The sequence below is a fragment of the Mesoplodon mirus genome, assembly GCF_964341445.2.
Source record: "Mesoplodon mirus genome assembly, chromosome: 11".
NCBI classification, from domain to species: Eukaryota; Metazoa; Chordata; class Mammalia; order Artiodactyla; family Ziphiidae; genus Mesoplodon; species Mesoplodon mirus.
In genome coordinates, this window is record NC_138987.1 from 46,642,372 (window position 1) to 46,663,226 (window position 20,855).

General features: G+C 34.6%; 1 protein-coding gene across 1 annotated transcript in view; it reads left to right on the forward strand.

The window, feature by feature from the left end:
- Nucleotides 1-8,834: 8,834 nt before the first annotated feature.
- The window catches only part of REDIC1 (regulator of DNA class I crossover intermediates 1), a gene marked incomplete at its 3' end in the record, with an annotated part of 67,224 nt that continues 55,203 nt past the window's right edge, over nt 8,835-20,855 (forward strand). Inside the window, 4 exon segments of the mRNA XM_082636263.1 lie at nt 8,835-8,955; nt 13,068-13,200; nt 13,609-13,657; nt 20,506-20,621. Of these exon segments, the coding sequence (XP_082492389.1) occupies nt 8,850-8,955; nt 13,068-13,200; nt 13,609-13,657; nt 20,506-20,621 (404 nt within the window). The 5' untranslated portion in view covers nt 8,835-8,849.

Below are 20,855 nucleotides of genomic sequence, written 5' to 3' on the forward strand. Positions count from 1 at the left end.
TTGTCAACTATTTTAACTTTATTGTACAACATCTCTTCAGTGGACTTTGTACCCTTTGACAGCCCAACATCTGAGCACCTTGTCTATGCCTTAGGTATTTCTCACTTTATGAATTTTGATGATAGGCACAGCCCACCTACCTCTATAGAATCTGGAAAAAAAAAAAACCCAGATACCTGTTTCAGCCTGTTTTGCTGCTAGTGAATGGGCATATGATCTAAGCTCAGACTTTGATGTACTTGTCCTGTACCTTGAATCAGAGGTTAGTGACCCAAAGAAATAAGACCCACAGGGCACCTATTGTAGTTGCAGGCAGTTGTAGGATCTGCAACAGCATTGAGTTTTGAGGGTTAGTAATGCCAGTGATGCCAGAAGAGGTTGTTGTTCATTTTCCAGGTGTAGAAATGGTGTAGTCAGTGGTGTCCAGTGTTCGCCAGTGCCAGCAGTGGTGTCTTTATGAGACTAATCATGGCATAATTTTGACTGTGACCCCACAGCTGCCTCGACTTCCTTGTTCTTGCCAGTTGCCAAATCGGCTTCCTCAGCCCTCTTGGCAGGTCTATTAGCTATCCACTTTCCCTTTCTTTTTTTATATCAATACTCAAAGAGAATTTATTTATTTTTTATTTTTATTTTTTTTAACATCTTTATTGGAGTATAATTGCTTTACAATGGTGTGTTAGTTTCTGCTTTATAACAAAGTGAATCAGTTATACATATACATATATCTCCATATCTCTTCCCTTTGGTGTCTCCCTCCCTCCCACCCTCCCTATCCCACCCCTCTAGGTGGTCACAAAGCACCGAGCTGATCTCTCTGTGCTATGCGGCTGCTTCCCACTAGCTAGCTATTTTACATTTGGTAGTGTATATATGTCCATGCCACTCTCTCACTTTGTCCCAGCTTACCCTTCCCCCTCCCCATGTCCTCAAGTCCATTCTCTAGTAGGTCTGCATCTTTATTCCCATCTTACCCCTAGGTTCTTCATGACCTTTTTTTTTTTTTTTTTAGATTCCATATATAGTGTTAGCATAAGGTATTTGTTTTTCTCTTTCTGACTTACTTCACTATGTATGACAGTTTCTAGGTCTATCCACCTCACTACAAATAACTCAATTTCGTTTCTTTTTATGGCTGAGTAATATTCCACTGTATATATGTGCCACATCTTCTTTTTCCATTCATCTGTTGATGGACACTTAGGTTGCTTCCCTGTCCTGGTTATTGTAAATAGAGCTGCAATGAACATTGTGGTATATGACTCTTTTTGAATAATTGTTTTCTCAGGGTATATGCCCAGTAGCAGGATTGCTGGGTTGTATGGTAGTTCTATTTTTAGTTTTTTAAGGAACCTTCATACTGTACTCCATAGTGGCTGTATCAATTTACATTCCCACCAAGAGTGCAACAGGGTTCCCTTTTCTCCACACCCTCTCCAGCATTTATTGTTTGTAGATTTTTTGATGATGGCCATTCTGACTGGTGTGAGATAATATCTCATTGTAGTTTTATCCAATTTCCTTTTAATTTATTTTCTGTTTAAATTAACCAAAGATGCTTTCATTTCTTTTAACTAAGAATCCTAACTGATGCAATATTCTTCTTTAATATAGGTAATTGAAAGTGACTATATCCAGTAAAACATTTAGACATAGAGTACTTACTGTTTACTAGCATTGGGTACCTTAATAATAGTCTAAAAAGTTCTGTTTAAGAAATTACCTTTGACTTATACATAAGGATCCTTTTTTACTTTCACTGTCGTTTAGTGATTAGTAAGCTGATCTAGCAATTGGTCTTGAATTCCTAATTAATTTTTTCTTAGGCAAATAGGAACAGGGTTCATGTAGTACATAGAATTTGGTGAAAGTCATAAGATAATGTCCTGGATAATGGAAAATCAGCCTGGAATAAATTCAGTTGGTTTATGCATATATTAAGACTGTATTTAGACTTTGACTTATCCCTAATTCTACTGATATTTATAATGTGGGAACTGCTTATACAATTGATATTTCTTTTTTCTCTTTATAATCTGGATTGTTTAGTGTTATTGCAGACTCTATCATACTTCTTACATTTCTGACTTTGAAAAGTCACTTTTCTCTCTGTGCCAAAGTTTTTTAAGTTTTGAAATGGTGGAGAATAAACTAATCCCAAAGGTCCTCTCTAGCCTTAGCATTTAATGAGTTAATGAAGTGTAATTTGTTTCCTTTTCCTTTTCTAAAGTTTGAATGCCAACAGTGCACTTATGCTGCATGGAGCAGAATAGATTGGATTTATTGTTCAGTGACCTCAAAATGGTCAATTTAAGACACACTATTGGGAAATATATTAAAGAAAAAGTTCAGTAAGCGGCAGAGGACTTCCCTGGTGGTGCAGTGGTTAAGAATCCCCCTGCCAATGCAGGGGACACAGGTATGATCCTGGTGCAGGAAGATCCCACATGCAACAGAGCAACTAAGCCCATACACCACAACTACTGAGCTTGCACTCTAGAGCCGTGAGCAACAACTACTGAGCCCATGTGCCACAACTACTGAAGCCCACCCGCCCTAGAGCCCATGCTCTGCAGCAAGGAAAGCCACCGCAATGAGAAGCCTGCACACCACAACGCAGAGTAGCCCCCGCTCACTGCAAATAGAGAAAAGCCTGTGCACAGCAACGAAGACCCAACACAGCCAAAAATAAATAAATTTATTAAAAAAAATAAAGTGGCAGAGTCTGGGGATATTCAGTAACTGTCATTCATGTAGTTTATGAAAATCATTTGGAAAAATGAACAGCTTTGTATATTCACAGTTGGCATACTTGGCAGGCAGTAAAAGGCACTGGTTAAAAATTTTAAAGCTAGATTTCTTGGCTTTGAATCCTGGTTCTACCACTTATTAGCAGTATGACCTTGGGCAAATTACTTAACTTCTCTGTGTCTTATTTCTTCATCAGTAAAATGGGGATAAACACAGAACTTACCTTACAGAGTTGCTATGAAGATTAAATGAGTTTATACATGTAAAGATTCTGGAGTATCTAGAATGGTACAAGATTTATGGTACTCATTATTAGCAATTTTATTTTCATGTTATTATTACATAATTTCATATAGCTAAAATACATTTTGTTATTTTACTTATAATTCTTGCACAAATCTTGAATTTGAGAGCATACTTTCATGTATATCCAAAAGATATATTGTGTAGATCTGACTATATTATCAATGTTTTATAGTGTTCTGCTATTATTAATAGAGCAAATATTTTATAACTGTTAAATACTGCATTACCATTGGGATCCAGTGCAGTTTTGGCACAAAGATTATGTGGTTTGAAGCACATCCATAATGAATAGCTGTTTTTTAAAGAAGTTGTGGGCTTCCCTGGTGGCGCAGTGGTTGAGAGTCCGCCTGCCGATGCAGGGGACATGGGTTCGTGCCCCGGTCTGGGAAGATCCCACATGCCGCGGAGCAGCTGGGCCCGTGAGCCATGGCCACTGAGCCTGCGCGTCCGGAGCCTGTGTTCCACAACGGGAGAGGCCACAGCAGTGAGAGGCCCGCCTACCACCAAAAAAAAAAAATAATAATAATAAATAAATAAATAAAATAAGTTGTGAGGTTTCAGGTACACATAGCTGATATATTAATGTAACTGAAGTTGCTCTAATAATAAACTTAACATTTCCTTAGATCCTATATAGATTTTGATCTTCTCTCTATTCCATGTTGATTTCAGTAGAATATTGAAATACAAGGTGAAGAAAATAGCAGTGTTGACCAAGAATATTGCTATCAGATGAGAATGTTTCAATGATACATTCTTTCCAGTGCATTTATTTCTCTACTTATCTTGTTTTTTTATAACAGGTTTATTTTATGCTTAATTATTCATCATAGGTCTAGAGCCTTTTTTATTAGTTCTTGGATTTTCTATCTGGGAAAATTTTGTGAAGCAGTATATATACTTTACAAATAATTTAAGAACATTTTCACAGTTGACACTAAACTTTTAGATTTTAATTCCAAGTCTTCAATTCAGCTAAAATGGCAATTGTTTTAGAGACTATTTCTTTAATCATTATATGTTTTATCATGCTTCCCTTTTCAGGACCAGAGTTCTGATCAAGCAGGAAAGGAGAAAGCAAAAGGTAAAGAAAAAATATTTTTATTGTGTCTCATAGCCTTATGAGAACAGTAATCTTTTGGAACAGTTTTCCAAGGTTGATAAATTCACCTGAGTGAAACTGGAAGACCATCTTTCTTTAGTCTTCTTCCTTCTTGTAGATAGCTTAATTAGCTACCCATTTTGCTCAGGCAGAGAGTTAAGGATCATGTTGATTCTTGTTGTCATCTAGTTCCAATATATCCCAAGTCTGATCACTTCTCACTAACTGTACTGTTAGCCCCTTGATCCACATCATTATCATTTATTGCCCAGAGAACTATAATGACCTTATAACCTATTTCCTACATTTTTTAGTGTTTTTTTAAAATTATTACACTGATTGTATTACATAGTAAAGTTGAGCATGTATATGCCTTGCAACTGAGCAGTATATATCCCAGAGAAACTTCCACAAGTGCACTTTATGTACATGCTTGTTTGAATTGTTGTTGTTAAGTAGCAAAAAAAAAAAAAAAAGAAAGAAAGAAAGAGAGAAGGAGAAAGAGAGGAAGAAGAAGGACAGGGTACAGGGGAGAGAAAAGGGAGTGCCCAAACCTTCAGGATCAGTAGAATGGTTGAGCAAATTGTGGCCTACCCAAGTAATGGTATAGCCATGAAATGTATCATCTGAATGTAATTAATGTAGATGAATCTCAGAAACAGAACGTTGAGCAAGGGAAGCAACTCACAGAAGAATACCAGCAGTGAGATTCCATTTACAAAAAGTTCCAAAACAGTAAAAATATGTTCAAAGGTAGTAAAATTTAAAGAAAAGCAAGGGAGTGATTATGATGTAAGCAAGATATTTGTTAACTCAGTGAAATGATACCTTATTGTAAGTTTAATTTGTATTTTCTTGATTACTAATGAAGCTGACTATCTTTTCATTCAGGTTTTCTGTTTTGGGTTTTTTTTTTAACATCTTTATTGGAGTATAATTGCTTTACAATGGTGTATTAGTTTCTGTTTTATAACAAAGTGAATCAGCTATACATATACATATATCCCCATGTCTCTTCCCTCTTGTGTCTCCAGGTTTTCTGTTTAATGAGGTGCTTTTCCAAGTATTTAAAAATTTTTTTCCTTGGGTTGTTTGTCTTTTTCTTACTGTGTCTTTATACATTTAGGAATTCTTTGTCAGTTATATGTGTACTCCATAGCTTTTATTTTTACTTTCTTAATGATATCTTTGAAGGAAAGTTCTTACTTTTAATGTCATTGAATTTATCAAAAAATTTTTTTTGCTTTTTCTTTTACTCTTTTGTATTCTATTCTTCACACAGCAGTTAGTATGTTTTTTAAACACAAGCCAGAATTTATCATTTCCCTGCTTAAAAGCCTCAATTACTTTTCATTGCTTTTAGAATAAATCTGATTTAAACATATCTAAGAGGACCTGAAGGTTCTGCATGCTGCCTGCTTCTCTGACCTTATTTTTTACTACTCGCCCTATTGTTCATTGTATTTCAACCACACTGAGCCTCCTTCTGCCACTCTTCTTCCCTTTCTCTGGAATATTCTCCCTTGAGATAGTTTTATGTCTGGCTTATCAATCTTGGGTCTCAGCTGAAGTATCTCTTAGACTGGCTTTCTCTGATCACTATATCTAAATAGCTCCCCACCCTCCAGTTACTCTCTCTTCAGTACTCTCTCTTATTCATCACTCTTTTCAAAGTCTGGTATTTTCTTATAAATTTGTTGATTCTGTTCTCTTCCCCCACCCCCTGTTAACATATATTCATAAAAAAAGGATCTTATCACTTTTATTCATTCTGTATCTCCTGTGCCTAGAATTGTGTGTAACATAGGCACTCAATAACTAAATAATCTATGAATGTAATCTGTCCCCAGACTATTTTTCAAAAAATAATCTAACTCTATTTGGATCATTCTTTTGAATATTTATAAGAAAGAAAAAGACTCATGGCCCTTTCCCAAAGTATTGATCTCTAGTCATGTCACTTTCTTATTCTTTGAAAATGTCATACCTTCCTTTGTCTCCTCAAGCCTCTCTTTCCCAACCCTGTTCTTTATCACTTCATACTCATTAGATGACCGTGTCTCATATTTCAAAGGAAATAGAAGCTATCAGATGAGAATTATCTGAAATTTCTATCACCAGTTCTATAAACCATCTTATATCTTCACCCATCTTCTCTTTCCTTCCTGTAACTAAGGAAGTAGTTTCCTTTTGTCAAGGTCTCTCTATCTGTGATCTGGATTCCATTTACTTCTGCTTTCTCAGGGACCTCACTGCATCAGTTACTTCACCCCTTTCTTGTATCTTCAACCATTCTGGGTCAACTGGAGGTTTTGCATCAATATCATACATACTCAGTTCTCTCCTGTTGAAACAAGTAAAAGCTCTCTCTGGATCCTTTCCCTTTTCTGCTATGCCCCTTCCCACTTACCTCCCGTTCGCTTCTCAGAACACTCCACTATACAGCTCTTGCTAATGCTGAAATTGAACTTCATGTTGTTCAATTCAAAGGATATTTTTCAGTCCAACTTACTTTAATATGTCATTATCTCCTGCAGTTTACCATTACCTCCATCTTTTCTTTTGGTAGGTGTGTGAGATATAAACAAACCATTCAACACTTCATAAAGTGGACAGTCTCCATTTGGAGAACTGCACACTCCCTTTATCTTGAAACAAGCTCTTACCTTGCTTTCTTTAACACATTCTCCAGATTCTATTCCTGTCTCTCTAGCTGCTTCTTTTAAATGGCTATTATCAAGTTAAAAATTGATTATTTCCTGAGGTTTTCTAATTATCTTCTAATAATTTTCTATTTGGCTCTACTGAATGAAACTTGATAGAAAAATTGAGCCTAACCTTGTCAGGTAAATCAGTTAGTCACATGCCTTTGTTCTTTCTGGGAACACAAAGATTAGAGGCTATCATGATATCTAGAGTATGAGGATCCATTCTCTTCATCACCGTGTCCCCTGAAATAAAGACTTACTTGCTTTGTAGATAGTTGTTGTACTGTTCTTCCTTATTCCTAGAACCTTATATTTCTATCCTCTGGCTTACTCTTGACTCATCCATCTACCTTAGAAATAATTTCATAAGAAATCTTCCCTCTCCTCCTCTGCCTGACCTCCCACCACCTACCCACAGGTTGACTACCCTTTTGGGGTAGATCCTATAACATCTCCTATTACACTGTGTTGTAATTATTTGTGTCACTGTCTCTCTCACCATAGTCTTATTCATCACAAAGTATACTGCCTTAAGAAATAACATCTTAATTCTAAGATATCATTAATTGTAAGATCCATAGTCAGTTTTCTCAAGGGAAAAAATATTTACATCCTAAAGGTACTGTCATTTCATCGCTGAACCATAGTGTGATCTTTTCTAAGACATTTAAGTCCAATTTGGGATTGCAAATCACTGAAACAAATTATACACAGATATGTTTATCTACGGTTAATTTTTCATAACAACATGACATTTACTTTGTTGCTTGAGAACTGGTAAGTTTCTTACAATTCTTACAAGTTTTTTACAATCTTAAGTCTACGTCTACAGTATGAAAGTCTATTATAATTAATGATATTCTGAAAGGTTAATGTGAAAGAGCTTTAATTTCTTGGAAAAGCGATACTTCCTCTTTAGTTTTTTTGCCATCTTGGACCTTCCTCATTTTTGATATCTCACATAATCATGTTTATGGCAGTGTATTATGAATTATTAATGGAAGAGAAGATGTTTTCACAATTTGTTATAGTGTTAATACATAGTAGTTGCTCAATAAATAAGTTTTAAACAAATAAATCCCTTTGAACTTGGTAAATTAAGGATATAATCTGAAAGAAAGGAATGAAGATAAGGAAGAATAATTAAGTTCAGACAACCAAGAAGAGAATAAATGCTGGATGATAAAAGATAATTATGTACAAGTCTGGTTTAAAAAAAATTATAGTCATGGAGGTATAACAAAGGGAATTAAATTGGCTTTGGTTGCAGATTATTTCTCACATAGCTGCTTCCCCCCCCTTCTCATCTCAACTGACTTTTAATGGCACCCAGCTGAGAATATCTTTAAGGATTTTTATATCTATAGAATAGCACACTTTGTAGAAAAACAAATTTGTAGCCTGTCAGATTTGTTTTATCAGATTTTTAAAAGCTTTCTACATTCAGATAATTTTGATACCTGTGAATGGCTCTATAAAGTTCTGTTTTAAAAGTATTACATTTAACAAAAGAAAGATTATAAGAGGCTGTGAAATTTAGACTCTTTAGGCAAACTGCAAGTTATCATGATTGATTTTAATTTGTAAACATATAAAGTGTGTGTCACAAGAATATAAAAATATCAAGTCAAGGGCTTCCCTGGTGGCGCAGTGGTTGAGAGTCCGCCTGCCGATGTGGGGAACCCAGGTTCGTGCCCCGGTCCGGGAAGATCCCACATGCCACAGAGCGGCTGGGCCCGTGGGCCATGGCCGCTGAGCCTGCGTGTCCGGAGCCTGTGCTCTGCAACGGGAGAGGCCACAACAGAGAGAAGCCCGCGTACCGCAAAAAAAAAAAAAAAAAAAAAAAAAAAAAATCAAGTCAATTACTTGATTGTATTATTGCTTTTTATTATTTATGATTCTGCCTGAAACCATATAGTTGCTGCAATAACTTTTTATAATTACTTTAGGAATATTTTGAAAAGAAAAGGTTAAAATCAAAAATGGAATTACTGGGAGTTTCATCCCCTGTCAAAAATTCTACTGTCAGTTTAGACCTCCTTAATCTGTATATGGTAAATCAGATATCTTGCCAGAAGAAAACACCTGGTAAGTAAGTTTTTCTAATACCATTTTGTTTTGATTCTGATGTGATTATAAGATTTAGTTCTCTAATAAGTGTAATTTTAGAACTCAAAGGATGTGGAAAGTAAACTAATTTTAAAACTTGGTTGCCTGGTTAAACAAGATTTGTTAATTTTTGCTTAAAATCTGTTGTTGTTTAATCCATTTACTTTTATTTTTAGGTTAAGTGTTATATAAAATTAATTTTTTAAGGTATGGCTAGACTTATTACAGTGCAGCTGTTTCAGTTATTACATTATTCTGTCTAAGCAGATAGTTATCAAAGTTTAGCTAAAGAGAAGGAAATAAATGTATTTACTATCTTATACTATTTAGAGAATTTGTTTGAAAGGAAGAGCTGAAAGGATTTTTGTCTCAATGATCACTTTCCTATCTCGCAATCTGAATAATTTCGTAGGCATTCCTGGGGTATTAACTATGGTAGTCTAATACTTCAAAATAAAATTCCTTTTTGCATGCACTTTGATTCTTTAAGTAAATAAAAAGTTTAATCAGATTATGTTTTTTCTCTCTGAAGGGAACTTGTGTCTGATATTTAATTTTTAAAATAAATGCTAAAATGAGAGCTTAAAGAAGTAAGAGAGTTCATAAATGATGGATAGAAATTGATCATACTGTTCTTAGTATCCCCTCTTTTCCTTTCTCTGCCATTTTTGTTTCTCCCTCCACAGATGGCAGTTTACACAAGTAAAAAACTTTTACTGTAGTAAAAGTAAATACATTATTCATGGACTTTGGGAATAAAAGCTTTTGTTGTAAATCTGTTTGTTGAATTTACCTTTTATTTTCTTCACTTATATAATACAGTGTTATCAACTATAGTCACCACATTTTACACTAGATCTTCAGACCTTAATCATCATACAGCTCAAAGTTTGTGCCCTTTTACCAGCCTCTCCCTACTTCCCCTACTCTCCAGTCCCCAGCCCCTGGAAACCACTTTTCTACTCTGTGTTTCTATGAGTTTGACATTTTTTTTTCAAGATTCTACATGTAAGTGATTCTACATTTTTTTTTTGAGATTCTACAGTGCACAAGGGTTCCCTTTTCTCCACATTCTTGTCAACACTTGTTATCTCTTCTCTTTTTGATAATAGTCCTTCTGACAGGTATGAGAAGATATCTTATTGTGGTTTTGATTTGCATTTTGCTGATGATTAGTGATGTTGAGCATCTGTTGGCCATTTATATGTCTTTGGAAAAATGTCTATTCAGGTCCTCTGCCCATTTTTGAATTAGATTGTTTATTTTTTTGCTAATGAGTTATGTGAGTTCTTTATATACGGTGGATATTAACCCCTTATTAGATACATGATTTGCAAATATTTTCTCCCATTCCATAGGTTGCCTTTTCATTTTGTTGATGGTTTCTTTTGCTGTGCAGTAGCTTTTTAGTTTAATGTAGTCTCACTTGTTTATATTTGCTTTAGTTGCCTTTGTTTTGCTGTCAAATCCAAAAACTCATTGCCAAGATGGATGTCAAGGAGCTTAACCTTTATGTTTTCTTCTAGGAATTTTATGGTTTCGAGTCTTATAATTTTTACTTTTTTTTTTTTTTTTTGGCCATGCTGTGTGGCATGTGGGATCTTAGTTCCCAGACCAGGGATCGAACCCTTACCCCCTGCACTGGGAGTGCAGAGTCTTAACTACTGGAACGCCAGGGAAGTCCCTCAGGTCTTATAATTAAGGCTTTAATCCATTTTGAGTCGATTTTTGTGTACGGTGTAAGATAAGGTTCCAGTTTTGTTCTCTTGCATGCGCTGTCCGATGATGAATTTATCTTTATGTATTTTCTTTCTCCCTTACTTTCTTTTCACTTATGCATTCAACATATGTTTACTGAATACCTACCATAAGTATTGTGTTGGATGCTGGGAATAGAATAGAAAGTGACAAGGTTGGGACACGATACCCCAAAATATGGCACCTTGGCATTTTGAATATTTTAAGCTGAAGGAATTTGAGAAGCAGCATGTGCAGGAAGGATTCTCATGTGAGAGGTACCCTATACCTGGAGGAAAGGAACATCTTTATCTCCAGACAGAGGAGCACTGAGAGGAATCTAAATGAACAGGACTGCTCTTTTCCCCAGTTTACTACACTTTGCTCATACCCTTTTTTTGTCCTATCACATTCTTCATGACTTTCCATTGTTCATCAAACCTAGCATTAAAATGCTCAGGTTTAAACACTTCTTTGGGTCTTCATTTTCTTTTGAAGTTTTCTATGTAAAACCTATATTAAGTAAATTTGTATGCTTTCCTCTTGTTAATCCCTGTTTTGTTACAGGGGCCCCAGCTGGGAGTTTAGAAAGGTAGAGGATAGAGATATTTTTACTCTCCTACAAAAGCAAGACTTTATTAGTGAGGACTCATGGCTGCAAACAACAGACATTTAAAAATATATACTTGTTTAATGTTGTGAACTGAATGTTTGTGTCCCCCCCCTCCAAACTCATATGTTGAAATCTTAATCCCTAATGTGATGGTTCAGGAGGGACATTTAGGAGGTGATAATGTCATGAGGGTGGAGCCCTCATGGATAGCATTGTACCCTTATTAAAGAGACCCCAGAGAGCTCTCTCTCCCTTTCTACCATCTGAAGGCACAGTGAGAAGATGGCTGTCTGTGAAACAGGAAGCAGGCCCTCACCAGACACCACATCTGCCAGCGCCTTGATGTTGGACTTCACAGCCTCCAGACTGAGAAATAAATTTCTGTTGTTTATAATCCACCCAGACTATGGTATTCTGTTACAGCAGCCTTGAATGGACCAAGGCACTTAACTAAAAGGAAGGGCTGTGGTGCAGCCGGGCCTCAGAGACTGCTTGAATCAGGGACTTGAATACAGCCAAGATTCTTTCTCACTTCAGATATTAGCTTCATTCTCTCAGACTGTCTTCATCATTGAGGCTTAAAACATTACCTTAGGGGCTTCCCCGGTGGTACAGTGGTTGAGAGTCTGCCTGCCGATGCAGGTGAAACGGGTTTGTGCCCCGGTCTGGGAGGATCCCACATGCCGCGGAGCGGCTGGGCCTGTGAGCCATGGCCGCTGAGCCTGTGTGTCCGGAGCCTGTGCTCCGCAACGGGAGAGGCCACAGCAGTGAGAGGCCCGTGTACTGCAAAAAAAACAAAACAAACAAACAAAAAACCATTACCTTAAAAAACTAATATTGCTCATCTCTCCTAGTTTTGCTACCAGGGAAATACTAAGATTTGTTTCTCTGGTTCTGAACTTTAAAAAATTCCACTGGAGGGATGTTGCCTTGCCCTACTGGTGCCAGGGCCCAGCACTGGAACAATTACTTATTTTTTTAACTTTTTATTTTATACTGGAGTATAGCCGGTTAACAATGTTGTGACAGTTTCAGGTGAACAGCAAAGCGACTCAAACCTACATATACATGTATCCATTCTCCCCCAGGCTCCCGTCCCATCCACGCTGCCATGGAGCAATTACTTATAACCAGAGGGAACAATTATTAATTCTTCTTGGGTCAGATGAGTACCCATTATTTTTTCCAGAAAGGCAGGGTTTTATAACATAAAAAGTCTCCACTAGAACTACATAGTTGGTGCATGTGTAAAAGCATTTCACAGAAAAGAAGAGTTGTCAAAAGTACTGAACAGACAAAATAGAGACTACTTCTATAAAGAGAGACAAGGATTCTGCTCTATAAAGTTTAAAAATCTAGTGAGGGAAATAGAGTTAATCAAGTACTACAAACTATGGTAAGTGCTATAATAGAGAACTTATATAGTGCTATGGGAATGTATCAGACAACATCTGATATAGTCTGGGGGTCAGGGAAGTCTTGGAGGAAGAAAAAAGTAGAAGTGAGTAGAGCCTCTTTCAGGAGGAATATATAAGATGATGAAGAAAAAGAGATGATTTGACTTACTGTGATAGTATTGTAATGACTTCTAGCATATATATCAATAGAATATAGGTGGTTTCAGTAAATTTCTAAAATGTACATTTATTTAATGAACATAGTATATCAAACAATGCTTTTAAAAGATTTTATTATTCTTATAAATTTTTATAAATTGTAATTGTAATTATTTTCATTATAGAAACTGTGAGAAAGCCAATCCACGTGAATATGAATAGAGACATAAAAATGCCCCTAAGAAAGCATGATATAGAACTTCCAATGTCGCCTCCCTCTGTACCATCTAACCTCTGCATTGATGATGTAGAAAACAAGTAGGTTTTAGCTAAGTTGTATATTATTAGGTATTTAACTGGGTCATTATTTACACTCTTTTGTTCATTGGAAAATGTACAAAGAATTTATCCTTCTAAGCTTCAGTTTTTATTTGTTTGGCTGTTATAATATTATTAAACTATTTAGACCTTTATCAGATGACCAAATGTCCACGCTGAGTTTTTTGTACACAGTTTCACTTTCTTTATCATAAAAATGTCTCTCTTGTAATAATATAATTTTTAGAAAACTCAGTAATATCATAACCCTGGAATGAAGAGAGTTACTTAGAGTTCCATATGTTTTCAAGTATTTGTGTAGAATAGTATGAATTTTAAGTAGATATAAAAAGATGGTCAATTTTATTGCCAGCTATATTTTTAACCTTAAAATTTTATTTTCGTTACTATATACTATCAAAGACTAAGCAGCAAGGAAGAATTTGATCCAGTTCAGGTGAGTTTTTTTTTTTAATTTTATTAATTATTTTGACAATTGTGACATGCCACCAAATGACACAAATTTTTCAAATACTGGAAAAAATTATAGTCCTTAAAATTATTCTTTTAAAAGTTTTTAATGTAAGGAACCTATACATTAAGAATATTTTAACTGATTGCTTATGAGAAACAATTTGGAGTTCTGGTAAGGTAGACTAGGCCTACGTGTGCATAACATTTGATTCTGCTTGTTACTGACAGACTGCAAAGGATAATTCATTTGGAGATTCCTACTTTGGGTTCATGTGATCATTGAGCAATTCATCTCTTCAAACATAGTGATCAGATTATTTTATTTTACATCAAATTGTGATTTTCAATATTCACATTGTTCCTAAGATTATTTTTTAAAATATTGCAAATGATTATTTTTTAGCAAATAATTTTTAATTTAAACATTTTTATTTTTTTAAATTGAAGTATAGTTGATTTGCATGTCATGTTAGTTTCAGGTGTACAACACAGTGATTTAGTTATATATATATATATGTATGTATGTGTATATATATATATTCTCTTTCAGATTCTTTTCCCTTATAGGTTATTACAAAATATTGAGTGTATTTTTCTGTGCTCTACAGTAGGACTTGTTGATTATCCATTCTGTATATACTAGTATGTATACATTAAGTCCAACTTCTTAATTTATCCCCCCCTCCCTTTCCACTTTGGTAACTGTAAGTTTGTTTTCTATGTCTGTGGGTCTATTTCTGTTTTGTAGATAAGTTCATTTGTATCTTTTTTTTTAAATTCCACATATAAGCTATATCATATGATATTTGTCTCTCTGTCTGACTTCACTTAGTCTGGTAATCTCTAGGTCTATCCATGTGGCTGCAAAATACATTATTTCATTCTTTTTTATGGCTGAGTAATATTCCATTGTAACTATAAAGCACATCTTCTTTATCCATTCATCTATTGGTAGACGTTTAGGTTGCTTCCACATCTCAGCTATTGTAAATAGTGCTGCAAAGAACATTTGGGTGCATGTATCTTTTTGAATTATGGTTTTCCGCAGATATATGCCCAGGAGTAGGATTGCAGTATCATAGGGTAGCTCTATTTTTAGTTTTTAAGCAACCTTCATACTGTTCTCCAAAGTGGCTGTATCAATTTACATTCCCACCAACAGTGTGTAGGAGGGTTCCCTTTTCTCCACACCCTCTCCAGCATTTATTATTTGTAGACTTTTTTTTTTTTTTTTTTTTTTGAGGTACGCGGGGCTCTCACTGTTGTGGCCTCTCCCGTTGCGGAGCACCGGCTCCGGACGCGCAGGCTCAGCGGCCACGGCTCATGGGCCCAGCCGCTCCGCGGCACGTGGGATCCTCCCAGACCAGGGCACGAACCCGTGTCCCCTGCATCGGCAGGCGGACTCTCAACCACTGTGCCACCAGGGAAGCCCTGTTTGTAGACTTTTTAATGGCCATTCTGACCAGTGTTGGGGTGATGCCTCATTGTAGTTTTGATTTTCATTTCTCAAATAATTAGCAATGTTGAGCATCTTTTCATGTGTCTTTTGTCTACCTGTATGTCTTTGGAGAAATGTCTATTTAGATCTACTACCCAGTTTTTGATAGGTTATTTGGTTTTTTTTGCTGTTGAGTTGTATGAGCTGTTTGTATATTTTGGAAATTAATCACTCATCAGTTGCATCACTTGCAAATATTTTCTCCCATTCTGTAGGTTGTCTTTTGATTTTTTTATGGTTTCCTTTGCTGCAAAAGCATTTAAGTTTAATTAGATCCAATTTGTTTATTTTTGGTTTTATTTCCATTATTCCAAGAGATGGCTCCAAAAAGATATTGGTGTGATTTATGTCAAAGAGTGTTCTGCCTATGTTTTCCTCTAGGAGTTTTACAGTATCCAATCTTACATTTAGGTCTTTAATCCATTTTGAGTTTATTTTTTACATTGTATTAGAGAATGTTGTAATTTCATTCTTTTACATGTAGTTGTCCAGGTTCCCCAGCACCACTTATTGAAGAGACTGCCTTTTCTCCATTGTATATTCTTGCTTCCTTTGTCATAGATTAATTAGCCATAGGTGCCTGGGCTTTCTATCCTGTTCCATTGATCTATGTGTCTGTTTTTGTGCCAGTACCATATGTTTTGATTACTGTAGCTTTGTAGTCTGAAGTCAGGGAGCCTGATTACTCCAGCTCTGTTTTTCTTTCTCAAGATTGCTTTGGCTGTTTGGGGTCTTTCATGTTTCCATACAAATTTTTAAAAATTTTGTTCTAATTCTGTGAAAAATTCCATTGGTAATTTGGTAAGGATGGCTTGAATCTGTAGATTGCCTTGGACAGTGCAGTCATTTTAACAACATTAATTTTTCCAATCCAGGAACACGGTGTTTCTTCCCAACTGTTTGTGTCACCTTGAGTTTCTTTCATCAGTGTCTTACAGTTTTCAGAGTACAGGTCTCCTTAGGTAGGTTTATTCCTAGGTATTTTAATCTTTGTGATGCGATGGTAAATGGGATTATTTCCTTAATTTCTCTTTCTGATCTTTCATTGTTAGCCTATAGAAATGGAACAGATTTCTATGTATTAATTTTGTATCCTGCAACTTTACCGAATTCACTGATGAGCTCTAGTAGTTTTCTGGTAGCATCTTTAGGATTTTCTATGTATAGTGTCATGTCATGTGCAGTGACAGTTTTATTTCCTGTTTTCCAGTTTGGATTCCTTTTTATTTCTTTTTCTTCTCTGATTGCCATGGCTAGGACTTCTAAAACTGTGTTGACTAAATATCATATGATATAGCTTATGTTTGGAACTTTAAAAAAAAAGACAGAAACTGTGTCCACAAGAGTGGACATTCTTGTCTTGTTCCTGATCTTAGAGGAAATGCTTTCAGCTTTTCACTGTTGAGTATGATGTTATCTGTGGGTTTGTCATATATGGCCATTATTATGTTGAAGTATGTTCCCTCTATGACCACTTTCTGGAGAGTTTTTATCATAAAGGGATGTTGAATTTTATCAAAACCTTTTTCTGTATTTATTGAGATGATCATATGGTTTTTATTCTTCAGTTTGTTAATGTGGTGTATCACGCTGATTAATTTGTGGATATTGAAAAATCCTTGCATCCCTGGTATAAATCCTGCTTGATCATGGTGTATGATCCTTTTAATGTATTGTTGGATTCGATTTGCCAATATTTTGTTGAGGATTTTTGTATCTAAGTTCATCAGTGATATTGGCCTGTAATTTTCTTTTTTGGAGGTATCTTTGTCTGGTTTCTGTATCAGGGTGATGGTGGCCTCATAGAATGAGTTCGAAGTGTTCCTTTCTCTGCAATTTTTTGGAATAGTTGTGGAAGGGTAGATGTTAACCCATCTTTAAATATTTGGCAGGATTCTCCTGTTAAGTCATCTGGTCCTGGACTTTTGTTTGTTGGGAGTTTTTAAACCACAGATTCAATTTCAGTACTTAGGATTGGTCTGTCATATTTTCTGTTTCTTCTTGGCTCAGTCTTGGAAGATTGTACCTGTCTAAGAATTTGTACATTCCTTCTAGGTTGTCCATTTTCTTGGCATATAGTTGTTTGTAGCAGTCTCTTATGGTCCTCTGTATTTCTGTGGTGTTGGTTGTAACTTCTTTTTCATTGCTAATTTTATTGCTTTGGGTGCTCTCCCCTTTTTCTTTATGAGTCTGGCTAAAGGTTTATCAATTTTGTTTATCTTTTCAAAGGACCAGCTTTTAATTTCATTGATCTTTTCTATTGTTTTCTTGGTCTCTATCCCATTTATTTCTGCTCTGATCTTTATGATTTTTTTTTCCTTCTACTAACTTTGGGTTTTGTTTGTTCTTCTCTCTGTAGTTGCTTCAGGTGTAAGGTTAGGTTGTACGAGGTTTTTCTTGTTTCCTGAGGTAAGCTTGTATCACTATAAACTTCCCTCTTAGAACTACTTTTAGCAAATAAAATTGTAATGAATTAGAAAATGCACAGATTGTGATTAAAGCTTGAAATATTAAGGTCTAAGGCTATATTATTAATTACCCTTTCTTTCCTTTGAATTGCTAAAATTATGCTAGAGAAAGGTAACAACAGTGATACTAAAATCTCTTGAAAATCTTTTCACCTGTAATGTGGGTTAATGAAACTCAGGTTTCCCGTCTTTAGGAGATGGCATGTAGGAGAATGGGGCTTGAGGATGGAGGGGACCAAGTGTGATAAAGGCAAATGAAAAGGAGCTCTTAAGTATAATCTTAATTGATAACCTCTCTTGTCTTAATAAGTCTTGTCCATTACTGATGGGCTTGCCTTTCCTTGGGACTTTTTCTGCAACCCATGATCTTTTTGCACTTCTATTTTCACTTTCATCTTCTCTGGTTTTTACATTTTGGCAAATCAAGTGATTGTATCTTCTTTCAAATAGTCATCACAAGTCATGGGCTCATATAGAATGTTTGAACCTCAATTCAACAGAACAGAAAACTGCAGTTTCATTCCACCATCTTTTTCAGCTGAATTATCTTCCAATAGAAATATTACAAAACTAAGTTTAATTCCCAGAATAGAACCTAGTCTTCAGAAAGTTGCATATGAAGAGAAGCAGGTATCTTTGGATCACGAGTTCTTAGCATTTTGATATTATTATATTTTTATGATATATTCCTTTCTCTTTTTATAGATTTAAAAATATTAGTTGTGAATTGCTATAGATATAGCTAAAATAACATTAAATTAAGTGTAATGTTCCTCAAATGTCAAAAACTTAATTCTCTGCACTGTAGAAGATTATGAAAAACTGGAGTGTTCTTTAAAAATCTTTGAAAAACATCATTTTTTATAAAATTGATAGTGAAATTGAAAATCGTTCAGTGTGTTATATAGTAGTATGATTGTAATCACAGTAAACAGCTAGTTGGTGATGTCATGGTGGCCCGGTAGACATGTTATGGAAAGGCTCTTGTGAATAACAGTACATAATCTCAGTGATATCATAGTAGCCTGTTAAAGTATGAGTTGTGATGGCTTGATTCTTTTTATGATTTGTCAGATGACAACTGGTTATATGCACTTCAATTATAATTATACAAATATATTTATATAAAGATGTATAGTGCTAAAATATTGTTCAATCATTGTGCTCTAAAGTAAAAATACGAAAATGTCCAAAATTTAAAATTCTGAAATATATCTGCCATAGAACATACCAAGAAATAATTTTTTATTAAATTTATATAGAGTTTAAAAATAAAATTATTAAAGATTACTAATGTATAATGATAGGAAAATGGTTATATAAACACTGTCTTATTAACAGGAATATTTAGTTTTGAATTTCTCCCATTTTTAGCATGCAGTAGTTTTATGCCATGTTTATGTAGTTATTTTTAAATTAATTTATAATTATAAATTTATAAATTATAGTTATATATCATGCTATATTATAGTTATATATAATATATAACATGATTCAATTTTATTAAAGTATGTTTTCTGTTTTTCAGAAGAGAGAAAATGAAGTATTATGTTTCAGTGATATGTGTTAGCCTTTTTAATTTGAGCACCCAATAATTTTTGAAAGATGCAGTGAAAAACATCCAAGTACCCATTCAGTTTGTATTTTATAAGACTAAAACTTGCATCCTAGATCAGCTTATAACTCATCGTTATTCTGTGAAATAGTTTATAGGCTAGAGAATGAAATGCTCTGTAATCTCCTACTTATAGACTGCAGGTTAGTGATTATCTTCAGAGGGGTAAATAATGTTATTCTTAATATGACAGAAGAGAAAAAGAGAGTTTAATGTCCTGTCCAAGGCATATTGTCACATTGTGACCTTTTAATGAAGTATTTAATAGTTTATTTGGAGGGATTTCAAGAAAAGTGAGAAGAATTAAAATGAAATTATATGATACAAAAGAAAATGAGTTAAAAAAACACGTTAGAAAAAAAAGTGGTCTGGGGCTCACTTCTCACTTCCCTAGAGAAGTAGTATTTGAGCCCATATATAATATTCCCTTCTCTTTTGATTTGTTTGTTTCTGAGTTCAAGGGATGCACCTTTGTCTCTGCATCTCTGTCACTGTCTCTCTGAGGCTGAGATGTGAGAAGTATTATCAGACTTTATTTTCAGCTCTCCCTCACTTCAGTCCTTTTTTTTTTTTAAGACTTTCAGTATCTCTTTTTGTCTCCCCCTCTTTTTTTCCTATTTCTGTCACTGATTGTCTTTGGACTCGTCATTTCTATGTTTGATGACTTGTAGATAAATATATACCACAGATATAAACTATTATTGCTGGATAGATTAGTGCTGAGCCAATATAATATATTTATATGGTACTTTCCACATTAATAAATGGATTATCTCAACTGCTTTTCACAATAGTCTTCCAACACTTTCCCCATTTTGTATTCAATGATATTGATATTTGGAAATATTAAAGTAGCAGTATAAAATTACTCAGTAAATGGAAAAACAGATAAGTACAGCTGTTTTCTTGGGAGAGATAATGTATTTTTTGTCAGAGAAATTTAACTTTTACTTACTCAAGATCCTGGTGTACTGGGTATTTTTTAAATCTTTTTTTTTAATCTCTGAGAAAATGTTTAGCTCACCATAGTATCAACCCTGTTATTTCAATAATTACTCAAATACTGATATTGCTTTCATTGTTATAACAGTATTTATTTTGTTTTCAATTAGGACACAATTACTTTCTTTTAGACTAAAATAATACATTTTCGTATATATATGTTCACTTAAATGGCATTTGTGATAAATAATTTAACTTGTATATATGTACATTTACCACTTTGACAGGCTCTTCCTTTCTTTTTGCAGCTCAGTAATGTTAATTATTCTAATTCCTTGGTTTCTAAATTAAATGAAAGTCAAGATACTTTCAGTCCATCATATGAAACAGCACAATTTGGACCATTACTTGAAAGATTCAACAGGTAAGCAAAGATGTTGAATGTAATAAAGAATCTCTAGCATTCTTTCCTTGAATTATTAATTTAACTTTTAATAGATACAAATATTTTTTGTTAGAAATGTAAGCAGACCTAAATATTACTTCTAGAAAAAAAACACTATCAGTAAAATGTACCATTTCACTAAAACACTTATAAGTAATTATTTTCTAATGTGCACATTTACCTTTCATTTATTTATTTTAAAACATATTTGGG